This window comes from Lepus europaeus, unplaced genomic scaffold (assembly GCF_033115175.1).
Source record: "Lepus europaeus isolate LE1 unplaced genomic scaffold, mLepTim1.pri SCAFFOLD_229, whole genome shotgun sequence".
Taxonomy (NCBI): Eukaryota; Metazoa; Chordata; class Mammalia; order Lagomorpha; family Leporidae; genus Lepus; species Lepus europaeus.
Window position 1 is genome coordinate 134,755 of NW_026909116.1, and position 12,296 is coordinate 147,050.

A 12,296-nucleotide genomic window follows, 5' to 3' on the forward strand; every position below is an offset into this window, starting at 1 on the left:
CCCCAGGGAGCCTCTGGGCCCACGCCCCCGCCTCCCGCTCGGCCGGGCACAGCCCTGAGGGTCAGGGAGCAGCCGGGGTCAAGTCCTAATCGCTGGCGTCGCCCAGAGCCGATCAGAGTCCTCCGGGGCCGCCCGGCCCCTGCCTGCCACACCCACGTCACAAGGGTTTCACTCAGGCCGGGCAGGGCCCCAGGGAAGGGTCCCGGGGACGGGAGGGGCAGGGGCGGCCTGGCGACCTGGGAGGTGTCCCCAGCTGGGGCTGACGCAGGCCGGGGCTGAGTCACATCCGTCATCCCCTCTGTCTGTGTGTGCGCTCCGGCGACTGCGCTCAGACGACCAGACCCCAGTCACCCGGCCGGGGCCACCAGGAAGTGACAGGCGGCGTCGCAGGGGGGGGGGGTGTGTCCCAGGACCTGGAAGTGGGCGGGAGTTTCTTGCAGGCACTGACAGCCCCGGCGTGCGCCCCGGGCGTGGGAACGGTGTCCAGCCGGTGCCGCAGGTGCTTCGTCCCTTCTCCGAGAGGGAAACTGAGGCACGGAGCAGGACACCTGTTCCCCACGGTCCCATGGCGCCGGGCACGGCCAGGATTCGGACCCAGCGCTGTTCTCACTTCCGTCCAGCTCTGTTGGTTTTAAATTTACCCTCCTTTTAGTTAAAGGTGGAGAGGTCTTGCCGCCGCTGGTTCACTCCCCAGACGGCTGCGATGGCCAGGGCTGGGCCGGGCCAAAGCCAGCAGCCGGGAGCTCCCACGTGGGTGCAGGGGCCCCAGTGCCTCCCAGGGTGCGCGTGTGCAGGAAGCTGGAGCGGAAGCGGAGCTGGGACTCGAACCCCGGGCCCTCTGCCCCAGGATGTGGGCATCTCCGGCAGCCTCTGCCGTGCTGCGCTGGGGTCCGTTCCCTGGGCTCCCGTGGGTCAGCCTCGCCCACGTGGCCAGGTGCGCCGTGGCCGGGGCCCAGCCTGCCCGAGGCCGCCGGGTCTCCCGTAAACACCCGGGTTGCCACCCAGCCCTCCGGGAAATCGGTGTTGACCTTCCCAAAGGCCGAGCGATTGCCCAACGTCTCCCCGCAGTGCGCGTGCGCGATCCGGCCGCCCCGAGCTGCGCCAGCGTCCACGGTGTCGGGATTTCCTTTTTAAAAAAAATTTTTTTTTTTGACAGGCAGAGTTACAGACAGAGAGAGACAGAGAGAGAGAGGTCTTCCATCCACTGGGTCACTCCCCAAGTGGCCGCAACGGCTGGAGCTGCACCGATCCGAAGCCAGGAGCCGGGGGCTCCATCCAGGTCTCCCACGCGGACGCAGGGGCCCAGCACTGGGGCCGTCAGCGCTGCTCTCCCAGGCACATTAGCCAGGGTTGGCTTGGAAGTGGAGCGGCCGGGGCTGGAACCGGTGCTGTGACGGGGAACGCTGGTGTCCCAGGGGTGGGGCCGGGTCTCGTGCACACACAGGGGCAGGTGCCCGCGGGGACTTCACCGGCGGCCGACTCACCATCGCGCTGTCGGGACCCGGGGCCCAGCGGGGCCTGGCCGTCTCCTGGGCCCCCGAGGCGTCACCGTGGCCCCCGAGGCGTCACCGTGGCCCTCCCTGCCCGCCCCTTGGCCTCTGCTCCCCGAGGTGTGTGGCACCCGGCTGGAATTGTGGAGAACAGATCAGCGGGGCGGGGGTTCAGCCGCTGCTGGGGACGCCCCCACCCCTCGGCAGAGTGCCGGGGGTCCGTCCCACCCGTGCTTCCTGGGCGCTGCCCTGCCGCTGTGCACCCTGGGAGACGGCAGGTGCCGGCTCCGGCACCAACACGGGAGACCCGGATGGAGCTGCCGGCTCCTGGCTGCTGCCTGGTCGAGCCCCGGCTGCTGTGGGCTCTGTCTGTGTCTGTGTCTTCATCGCTCCATTCAAATAAACTTCTAAAAAGATTTGAAATTCAGTTGTCCTCGGGCAGGGGGATTGGTGGTCTAATTCACGCTAGGGTGTGCATGACTGACAGCAGGGCCCTGTGGCCGTCGGGGGTTTGGGTAAGAGGAAGCGGAGAGGCCCGGCTGGGGCCTGAACATGGGTGAGCAGAGGCACAGAGGGGAGCCCAGAAGCCGCTGCCCGCAGCCCCCGCCCCCGGCTGACAGCCCTGGACCCGAGCCTTCCCCACGAATGTCAAGTAAATATTGTGACCGGCAGCACCACAAGGAAGCCAAAGCAAACCCCGGGGAGGGGAGAGGAGCCCTGGGCTGACCCTGCACGGGGGGCGGAGCGGAGGGGGCCCGGGGCAGGGCACAGCCTCCCTGGCACACACGTTCAGTCCGGTGTCCCCAGCCGGGCGGCGTCTACACCGTGAGCGACATGGCAGGCGTGGCACACGGGAGGTCCCCCGTGAAACTTTCCTGCCATGGCCCTCGAAGCCTCTCCTCCCCTCACCCCTCTCCCCCGCTCAGCTCCAGCCACGTGCCAGGCTCGGCCCTGCCCCAGGGCCTTTGCACGGGCTGTTTGATCAGTGCACAGCACCCTCCGTTCAGTGCTCGCTGTGGCTGACTGCAGCCGGTCACTCAGGCCTATATTTACGTGTTCTGTGGGGGGGCTCGGCACATCCGGGAAGGCAGTGGAGGGCAGCCAAGTGCTGGGGCCCTGCACCTGCGTGGGAGCCCCGGATGGAGCTCCTGGCTCCTGGCTTTGGCCTGGCCCAGCCCCGGCTGTTGCAAGCCTGGGGGAGGCGGGCGGAATCCGGGCCCAGGGAAACAGGTGCAGGAGCCCTGGGGTGGAAACATGACCAACTCCGGGAATGCGTGTTGGCTACACGAACCGTGGAAGATTCTAGAAAGCACGAGTGTCCTGGATTGGCTGGGCTGGAGCTAGGTGTGAGCTGGGCCCAGAGGACGGGCAGGAGGGGGTCGGCTCGGCGTGGGACAGGACCTCGTGTCCTGGGAGCGGACAGGCCCCATCCCGGTAGCCTGATGGAAGTAGGGGAGAGGTCACGGCAGCCCTGCGCGGTACCCCAGGCTGTGGCCTTTGCCCACGGCAAGCTGGAGATAACGGTCCCCGCCCCTCCCCCAGCCTGCCCTGCTGGCACTGGCCCTTCGCCCTGTCCGTCTGCCCGGTCCGCCAATCAGCACGCCGGGTGGGCTGGCGGCTGCGGGACGGGGAGCCCTGGCTGGGGGGTGGCCCCCGGGTCGCTGCAGAGACCTGCGGAGCGGCCGGAGGCCCCAGAGCTGCCCGGGCCCCTGCATGGGGATAGAACTGCCGAGGTGCTGAGCTGGACGGGGGCCCCGCGGTGGGTGGGCGGGGGCCGCGCTGGGAGCTGGGAGGAAGCCCCGTCCCCTTGCACAGGTGGGAAGGCTGAGGCCGCACAGCGAGCGCGGGGGACCGGCGGGCATGGCGCTGGCGCTTCGGGACAGGTGCAGGTGGACAGCGGGGGGCCGGAGTCACCCACCCTGCCTGGGGACGGAGCAGGGGGCCGAGGACCCTCACGCCTGCCCCTGCCCCCAGATGACGTCGCCTGCCTGTGCCGTGGCCCCCCTGGGCAGCCTGGAGCTCCTGGACCTGCTGTTCGACCACCAGGACGGCGTCCTGAGACGCGTGGAGCTGGGCGAGGGCTGGGCGGGCGCCGGGGACCAGGTGGGCGGCCGCGGCCCCGGGCGGCGGGCGGGGGCGGGGGCCGTGTCCCAGGGGTGGGGGCGCTCGTCCGGGGCCTCCCAGCCCCTCCTCCATCCTGCTCCCCCCCCCCCCCCAGGTGCTGCCGGGTCTCCAGCCGGACGACTTCCTTAGCTGTGTCCTGGGCTCGGGCGACTCCGTGCCCGGCTCCCCACTCTGGTCGCCCGCGGCCAGCGACAGCGGCATCTCCGACGATCTACCCTCGGAGCCCCCAGACACCCCGCCCCGCGGCGGACCAGCCGCCGGCCCCGCCGGGCCCCACGCAGGGCCCCGCCTCTCCTGCCAGCGCGGTGCCCCCTGCCCGGCCCGGGCTCCGGGGCCCCAGGTGCTGGAAGCCTCCGTGACCATCGACCTGGGTGAGCTCTGTGCCCCTCCCCGGAGCTGGTCTGAGCCCATTTTCCAGATGGTACCACTGAGTCCCGCTGAGGTTAAACACAGACAAAGTCCAGGGACGCCCGGGAGGCCCCATCCTTGTCCCCGAGGGAGTGAGATCCGAGATCCGTAATGATTTACCCAGAACCCCTGGCCCCCAGGGCACCTTTTGTGCCCAGACGAAGTCACTTACCCAAGGCCACACAGCTCCACCCCCTCGGCCTGGAAGCCACCAGCCCCTGTCCCCTGGGGTGGCAGTGGGCGCCCTGACCACGTCCTGGGGACAGACCGGCCTGCCCATGTGGGTTCTCGCCTTACAAGGCGGGAGACTGAGGCACTGGCTTTGGGGACCTCCGGGCTCAGCCGAGAGAGAGTCAATCCTAGGAGACTGCCTGGCGGAGGCGGGGGGGGGGGTGGGGGGGCAGGAGCTCGACTCGCATCACCGTCTGTCTCCATCCCCGCCTGCCCTGGCCAGACATGTGGAACCCGGCCACCGGCCCCTACACGGAGGCGCCCGCCCGGCAGGCTGACGTGTCCGCTCGCTGCGAACTCACGGTTAAAGACCTGCTCCTCTCCGGCGGCGGCGGCGGGGACCTGGTGAGCCCCTCCCCCACCCGGGGCCCCTCCATGGGCCCATTTCAGAGACGGGAAGACTGAGGGGCACAGTGTGGCTGGGATGTGCCTGGTGCCCGGCGCCCGGCACAGAGCAAGGCAGCGCGTCCTGTCTCCTGGGCTGGGGCCGGCGGAGGGCAAAGCAGCATAGGAACTGCTCTGGTTAAAAAAACAAACACAAACAAGCATTTAGCCAGCGCCTGCTGTATGTCTGGCGGATCCTAAACGCGTGAAATGGGAGCTCTCCTGAAGCCCAGCGACTGACGGCTGGCGCTTCCGGGCGCGCACGCGTGGCTTCTGCGCACGGCTCGCTCCCCGGACCCCGCCGCAGCCCCTGGTGCGCGCGGCGGGTTGGACGTGGGCGTGCAGACGGACACGGGGCTGGGGCTGGGCTGTGACACCGCACGGGGGAGGGGGACGGGGACAGGAGGGCGGGGCCGCGGCAGAGGTGACAAAGTCCAGTGCGGCCGGGAGGGACGGCGCCGAGACCGCCCCTGGACAGCGCCCCCGGCCACTGCGGCCGTCTGCGGGGGGCCCCTCCCCCTCTCCGTGACGCTGCCTTGCGAGAGAGAGAGAGAGAGAGAGAGAGAGAGAGAGAGAGAGGTCTTCCACCTGCTGGGTCACTCCCCAAGTGCCCGAGCAGGAGCTCCATCCGGGGCTCCCACGCAGGTGCAGGGTCCAGGCGCTTGACCCGCACTGCGGCTCCCAGGGTGCGCACGCGGAGGGAGCTGGCATCAGGTGCAGAGCCGGGACTCGAACCCAGGCGCTCGGGCGTGGACTGCGGGGTCCTTGGAAGTGCGCGCTGGCCTCTCTGCCCCGGCCCCAAGCCACGCCTTTTGTGACCTGGGCGCGCAGGCTGCCTCCGTGGCGCCCATCCATTGCTGGCGCAGTGTGCACGCCCGGACCCTCGGGCGGTGCCCAGGGACCGCCCGCCCGGCGGCTGTGGGCGGAACTGGGCACCCGTGGGGCTGGACGGGCGCTCAGGGCCGGGGCGGGGCCGTTCCCAGCCCTGCGGCCCAGGGAGCGCCCGCAGGGCACCGGCCACGGTGTCCCAGCCTCTGCCGCCCCCCAGCGGCCGCCCGGCTCCCTGCTGCCCCTCAGTGGCCTGCTTCGTCCCCAGCAGCAGCACCCGCTGGCCGCCCCGCGCCTGCTGGGCCCCGGCTCTGGGCGCTGTCAGGACCTGGTGCTGACCGAGGACGAGAAGAAGCTGCTGGCCAAGGAGGGCGTCACCCTGCCGTCCCAGCTGCCCCTGACCAAGGTGAGCCGCGGCGGGGTCCTGGCGCCTCCAGTCTCCCCCGTCCACGGGGTCCACCTTCAGCCCAGCTGCCCCTGGACAAGGGAGCCAGAGCAACCCACCGGGGAGGGGGCCACCTGCCCCCAGGAGGGGACTTCCGTCTCAGGCCGGACGTGGCCGGGTTGCACCTGATCAGCGTTCAACGGGCAGGTTTAGGGTCTCAGGACCGCCGGGCCCGAGGCGGGCGGCGCCCAGGCGTGGCCGCCAGGGGGCGCCCTGCGCCGCGTCTGCTCGGAGCCCGCGGGGATCGGGGCTGCCCGGGGCGGGGGGCCCTGGGGGTCGAGGTCAGGCCCGCTCAGCTCCGGCCCCGCGCGCCCCGCAGTTCGAGGAGCGGGTGCTGAAGAAAATCCGCAGGAAGATCCGCAACAAGCAGTCGGCGCAGGAAAGCCGCAAGAAGAAGAAGGAGTACATCGACGGGCTGGAGACGCGGTGAGGTCACCGGCTGACGTCTCGGGCCGGGCGGCGTGGCCCCCGCACCTGGGTGACCGCAGCTTCGGGAGGGGCGGGCCGGCTATGTAACACCTTTGGCTGTCAATCGCCCATCTGCCAATCATGTGTCAATCCTTACCGTCTATCAGCTGTCAATATCACCCATCCGCCAACCATGTGCCCATCTTGTCTGTCATGTATCTGTGCTCTGTCCTCCGCCTGCCTGTCATGTCTGTCCATCATCTACCCGTCCATTTGGAAGGTGGGTCTTCCACCGGCTGGTTCGCTCCCCGATGCCCATGACGGCCGGGCCGGGGCTCCCAGGTGGGCGGCGGGGACCCCAGCCCTTGAGCCCTGCCGGCTGCACATGCGCAGGGAGCTGCCTGGGACGCGGGACTCGAACTCAGGCCCTTATGGGATGTGGGCGTGGCAGGCGGCGGCTTCAGCCGGCCTTTTGATCCGGGGTTGATGTCACCGCTGTCGCAGGCCCGGGAGCCAGCAGACAGGCGCGCCTGTCCGGCGGCCCCGCCCAGCCTCCCCCCTCTGCCCGGGGGTGGGGGCTGCCAGGCAGGTGACAGGCGGCCCCGGTGACACTGTGCACGCCCCGCAGCATGTCGGCCTGCACCGCCCAGAACCAGGAGCTGCAGAGAAAGGTCTTGCACCTCGAGAAGCAAAACTTGTGAGTCGTGTTCAGCGGGGCCGAGGCCGGGGGCGGGGCCCCAGAGCCTCCGCGGGACGAGGAGAGAAAAGAGTGGAGGGGAGTAAGGAGGCAGGCGGAATAGATCAGGGGACTTGGACTTGGGGCTTTGAAGGGTGTGGAGGAGTTCACCGGGGAGCCAAAGAGAGGGACTGGCGAGAAATCGGCTATGGGCGAGGCTGGGGGTTCTGGGAAGCAGAGCCAGGCCCACTCCCCGCCCCGCGCCCCCCAGGTCTCTCCTGGAGCAGCTGAGGAAGCTCCAGGCCACTGTGGCACAGTCCGCGGGGAAGTCCGCACAGACCGGGACCTGCATCGCGGTGAGTCCGACCCGGGCCGCCCGCAGGCTGGGGCGGGGGCGGGGCTCCGGGGCTGGGGGCTGGGCCGCAGGGCCGCTGACCCCGCCCCCTCTCGCCAGGTGCTGCTTCTCTCCTTCGCCCTCATCGTCCTCCCGTCCATCAGCCCCTTCGCCACCCCCAGCAAAGCCGAGAGCCCCGGGGACTTCGCGCCCCTGCGAGGTAGGCACCGCCCCCAAAAGCTCCTCTCTTGCGGCCACCGTGGGCATCCCCCCGCCGCCCATCCTGGGCCCTGGGGGAGAGGGAGGAGACCCCTGCGCTCTTGTGCCCCGAGGCTGGCGGCTAGGGGAGGGCCGGCCCTAAGCCCCGCTCCCACCCCAGTCTTCTCCAGGACGCTGCACAACGAGGCTGCGGCCCGCGTGGCCCCCGACGCGGCGCCAGGCTCCGAAGCCCCAGGCCCCCAGCCCGAGGCCAGCGCGCCCCACCCAGGGTCTCCAGGCCGCCCCGGGGAGGACTGGGGCTTCCAGGACCCGAAGGCGCTGGACAGCTCCACGGGGCCGATGGACAACTCCACCTTGGTTCTGGGGGACTCCGGGGAGGGGCTGGGCCCGGCCACCCTGCTGGACTGGGTGGCGCCCGAGCCGGTGCTCAGCGCTGGCCGCGCGGGGCTGGAGGCGGCCGGGGGCGAGCTGTGAGCGCCCCGCGCGCCGGACCCCCGCCAGGCCTTGGAGCGGAGGCGCCAGGACGAAGCCCCAGGGGCGGCTCTGCGCGCAGCCTGGGTCGGACCCGCGCGGCAGCGCCTGCACAGCGACTGCTCCGGCCTCCCTCGCCCTGTGGGAGGAGAAAGCGGCCGCGGCTGCAGAGACCCCGGCCCCGACGCCGCCAGGGCGCACGCCCGCCCCTCTTTTCTAAGATGCCTTGTTCCTTAATAAAGTATTTTGACACAGCGGGTGTTGGGAGCGGAGCCGGGCAGCGTCAGGACCTTGGAGAGCGGCGGCGGGCGCGCGTCGCCGTCGGGGCCTGGAGTGGGGGGGGGGGGTAGGGGGAGGCGAGGCTTTCGGAGGGTCCGCGTCGGGGACCAGCCGCGAAGACGCCCGCACGCCCCCTCGCCCACACCCGGCTCCTCCTGAGTCCAGCCCCCTGCCGATGGGCGCCCAGGGAGGCAGCAGTGCCGGCTCAGGCCCCGTGGGCGGCCTTCCTGGAGGAAGGGGCCGGGCAGCCCACCCCACCCATCTCAAGGGAGGAGGAGCAGCCGAGGCTCAAGCCCTCCCAGCTGTGGGCAGGTGGAAACCCGGACCCGGGCCTCTCGTAATGGGACCACGCGCAGGTGCAGCCGCGCTCAGACACGCGGGGGTGGGCAGACAGCGACGGAGACCGCGCGACTGCGGCCGGGACAGGCGGCGGCGGGGCGGGGGCTCCCCGGGACCACACAGCCCCGGTGCACATCGAGGGTCCGAGCCACTCCGGGCCGGAGAGCTCCTGCCTTTATTGCGTCCACGCCCTTTGGGGAAGCCTGGAGGAAGCCAGGGTCTCCGCGGCGGGCTGCTCCGCTCCGGGAGGGTCCCTGAGCCCGGAGCGGAGGTCGGGGCTGGCGTGGGGGAGGGGTCCCCGGGGCAGGGGGCGTCCGCTGTGTCTGGGCTGGAGCTGGGAGGGTGGCCCTCGGGAAAGGGCCAGCTCCTTCCAGGGCCCCAGCGCGCACACGGCACGGGGGGGGGGGCGGCCCCAGGCCCGGCCGTCCGAGTCCGTACAGAGCCCCCCGCCCCGCTCCCCACTGCCCGCTGGGGTCAGCTGGGGTCGGCCTCCGCCTTCACCCGCTTTTGGGGCCGGCTCGGGGCGGGGCTGTCCGGGGCCTCCCGCTTGGGGCTGCGCTGGGGCTCCCCCAGGGGCTCCTGTTTGGGGGCGGAGCCGTTGAGCAGGGGGCGGGGCTCGAGCAGGGGGGCCGGCGGGCGGGGCAGGGGTGGCAGCGCGCGCTCCAGCACACGGGGCCCCTCCCAGGCGGGGATCGGCAGCCCCAGGTGCTTCATGAGCTGCGTCATGACGTCATCGACGTAGCCGTGGATGCGCAGGTCTGCGTGGCGGTCCTGCGGGGGGGCGCAGAGGGGTGAGGCGGGGCGGCGGTGGCCAAGGGGGCCCGGGGGGCGGGGCGGCACCTACGTGCTTGGTGGGCTGCAGGTTCACGATGACCAGCCGCCCTCCGCGGCGCTTGGTGGCCAGCGGTAGGTTCCCGCTGGGCCGGATCTGCAGCGAGGTCCCCAGGGTGATGGACAGGTCCGCGTTCCTGGGGAGGGAGCCGGCTGCTGGGCCGCCACCTCCAGGTAGCCCTCCCTGACTTCACCCAAGACCCCCGCTCGGGGCTGCTGCTGGCTGTGTCTCCCCGTTTGCCCCCCCCTCACTGTGAGCGCGTGCGGGGGGGGGTGCAGTGGGGGTGGGGAGGCAGGGGTCAGACCTGCTGGCCTCATCGGCGAGGGCCAAGTCCCGGTCGGGGAGGGCGTCTTCCCAATCCAATATGGTGTCTCTCAGCTCCCCCCTGCAAGGCAGAGCGGGTGGGGAGCGATGAAGCCGGGGGGGGGGGGGGCGGCTGGGGGGCGGGCGGGGAGGGGAGGCGGGGGGGGGGGGTGCGCTCACCTGCAGGCCCGCAGCCCCCGGGCCTTGGCCACGGTGCAGAGGCGCCCAGTGGCCTTGAGGCCCATGCTGCCCACCACGGCGTCCCGGACGTACTGCCTGCGCGGGGAGGGGCGGGCGGGAGGTGGGGGCGCGGCCCGGGACCCCCGGAGCAGGCGGCCTGGCCCCTCCCGGGGTCCCTGGGCGCCTGGAGCCACCTGCTCTAGGGGAGAGGCTGGGCCCAGCTCCCTCTATGGCCCCCGAGCCCCGCAGGAGTTCAGACAGGGGCTTTGGGTCTGGGGCGGCCCTCGGCCCTGGACTTGGCCTCCACGGACTGCGGACCGCCCCGCCCCGCCCGCACTCACGTCTTGCACTTGGCGCACTGCTCCACGAACATGTTCCCGTGCAGCTCGGCCAGCTTGTCCCTGCGGGAGAGGCAGACAGAGGCTCCGGCACGAGGCCCCCGCCTCCGGGAAGCCTGCCGGCACTGCTCCCGCAAAGCGGTACCTGGGGAAGCCGGAGCGCACGTGCAGCCCGTCCACGTTCTGGCTGACCAGGAAGCGCAGGAGGCCCACGCGCTGCAGCTGCACCAGCGCCATGTGCGTCTGCGTGGGCCGCGCGCTCTCGAAGGTCGTGTCGAACTTGGGCGCCAGGCCGCGCTCTTCCATGGTCCACACGCCGTGGGGGCCCCTGGGGTGGCGCAGAGGGAGAGGGAGGCCTGGGCAGAGGGCCGGGGGCTCGGGGGCGGGGCTGGCGGCACCCAGGGTGACCCGGGCGCTGCCCTGCCTCGACCTGCCCCCCCGCGCCCACTGACCTGAAGTCGGGGATGCCCGAGGCCGTGCTGATGCCCGCGCCCGTGTGGAACACCACGTTGGCCGACTGCCAGATGAGCCCCGCCAGCTCCCGCACCTTGCGCGCCAGCTCCTCGGGCGGGTCGAAGATCTGGCGGGCGGGGGCGCGGAGGGCGCAGCTGGAGCGGGGCGGCCCCCTCCCCGCCTCTGCGCCGCCGCCGGCCACGGGACCTTTGCACAGGCTGTGCCCCCCCCCCCGCGCCGCCCTGCCCCACCAACTGGACTGGTGTCAGTGCGCCCCCTGTCTGTGCCCCCACTGCAGTGCCAGCTGCTCGTATGGCTCGCCCCGCCCCCAGGCTCCGGGCCCGGCCCCCAGCCCCCGGCCCCCGGCCCCCGGCCCCCAGCTCCCGGCCCCCGGCCCCCGACCCCGGCCCCCGACCCCGGCCCCCGGCCCCCGGCCCCCGGCCCCCAGCTCCCGGCCCCCGGCCCCCGGCCCCCGACCCCGGCCCCCGGCCCCCGGCCCCCAGCTCCCGGCCCCCGGCCCCCGGCCCCCAGCCCCCGGCCCCCGGCCCCCGGCCCCCGACCCCGGCCCCCGGCCCCCGGCCCCAGCCCCGGCCCCCGGCCCCGGCCCCCGGCCCCCAGCTCCCGGCCCCCAGCCCCCAGCCCCAGCCCCCGGCCCCCGGCCCCCGGCCCCCGGCCCCAGCCCCGGCCCCCGGCCCCCAGCTCCCGGCTCCCGGCCCCCAGCCCCCAGCCCCAGCCCCCGGCCCCCGGCCCCCAGCCCCAGCCCCCGGCCCCGGCCCACAACAGGTGCCCGCAGAGTTCCGGAACAGCAGGAACCACACCAGCCCGAGGCCTGGGGCTCCCGCCGGCACCCGGGGCGGGGCCGGCCTTCCCGGGGAGGGGGCCCTCCTCGCCCCCTCCCACCCCGATTCACAGGAAGGGGGCGTGGAGACCCAGGAGGAAGTGGGGGGGGCGTGGAGAAGCCGGGGGTCGCCCCGCTCGCCCTCCCGGCCGACTCCCAGCTCGTGCCCCCTCCCCATCACCCCGGGGACCCAGGCCCAGCCCCCCGGCCGGCGCGCTCGGGGTGCCCGGCGCGCGGGGGTCACTTCCCGCCCCCGCCCCCTGGGAAGTCCCTCCCATTGTCCAGCCTGGCGCCTCTCGGTGTTCCCACAGCGCCCCGCCCGCGGCCCCCCGGGGGCGGCCACGCTCACCTCAGGGAGGCCGCACTTGCCCTTGTCTGCGTACGGCGACAGGCCCGCGGCGTAGTTCACCGACATCCTGGCCGCCCGGGCGGGAACAATAAAGTTTCCCTTGTTGAGGCGGCTTCCGCCGGAAACGGGATGGGCGGGCAGGAAGGCGGGGCCGCGATGCCGGACGCGCCTGCCAGCGCATGCGCGCGCGTCTCGCTGACGCCGCGGACGCCATGTTAAGTACTGGCAGTGAGGGAGCCCGGCTTTTGCAAGCCTGTGGGCTGGGGGCGGGGAGCTGCAGCGGCTGCCCGCGTGAGAGGTGGCCCCGAAATGGGGGCGCACAGCGATCGGGGCCCCCTTGCCCTTTTTAAAGATTAGTGAACCTGAT

At 72.7% G+C, this 12,296-nt stretch overlaps 2 protein-coding genes across 5 annotated transcripts; one reads left to right on the plus strand and one right to left on the minus strand.

Annotated features, from left to right (window-relative positions):
* The first annotated feature begins 3,084 nt into the window (after positions 1 to 3,084).
* CREB3L3 (cAMP responsive element binding protein 3 like 3) lies at positions 3,085 to 8,272 on the plus strand. 4 transcript variants are annotated; one of them, XM_062185030.1, is made up of 10 exons: positions 3,085 to 3,223; positions 3,465 to 3,593; positions 3,709 to 3,985; positions 4,477 to 4,598; positions 5,734 to 5,871; positions 6,230 to 6,336; positions 6,947 to 7,015; positions 7,266 to 7,350; positions 7,449 to 7,548; positions 7,708 to 8,272. In XM_062185030.1, the coding sequence occupies exons 2-10, from the start codon at positions 3,465 to 3,467 to the stop codon at positions 8,019 to 8,021; spliced, it is 1,341 nt and encodes a 446-aa protein (XP_062041014.1). In that variant the 5' UTR covers positions 3,085 to 3,223; the 3' UTR covers positions 8,022 to 8,272. The 4 variants fall into 4 exon arrangements, with proteins under 4 accessions (XP_062041014.1, XP_062041017.1, XP_062041015.1 ...); XM_062185033.1 differs by having other exon boundaries at positions 5,737 to 5,871; XM_062185031.1 differs by having other exon boundaries at positions 3,213 to 3,305.
* Positions 8,273 to 8,772: 500 nt separating this feature from the next.
* SIRT6 (sirtuin 6) lies at positions 8,773 to 12,040 on the minus strand. The gene is made up of 8 exons (XM_062185020.1): positions 11,930 to 12,040; positions 10,742 to 10,869; positions 10,435 to 10,617; positions 10,293 to 10,352; positions 9,952 to 10,047; positions 9,773 to 9,853; positions 9,481 to 9,604; positions 8,773 to 9,407 (listed from the first exon to the last, which is right to left on the minus strand). The coding sequence occupies exons 1-8, from the start codon at positions 11,993 to 11,995 to the stop codon at positions 9,111 to 9,113; spliced, it is 1,035 nt and encodes a 344-aa protein (XP_062041004.1). The 5' UTR covers positions 11,996 to 12,040; the 3' UTR covers positions 8,773 to 9,110.
* Between the last annotated feature and the right edge of the window lie 256 nt (positions 12,041 to 12,296).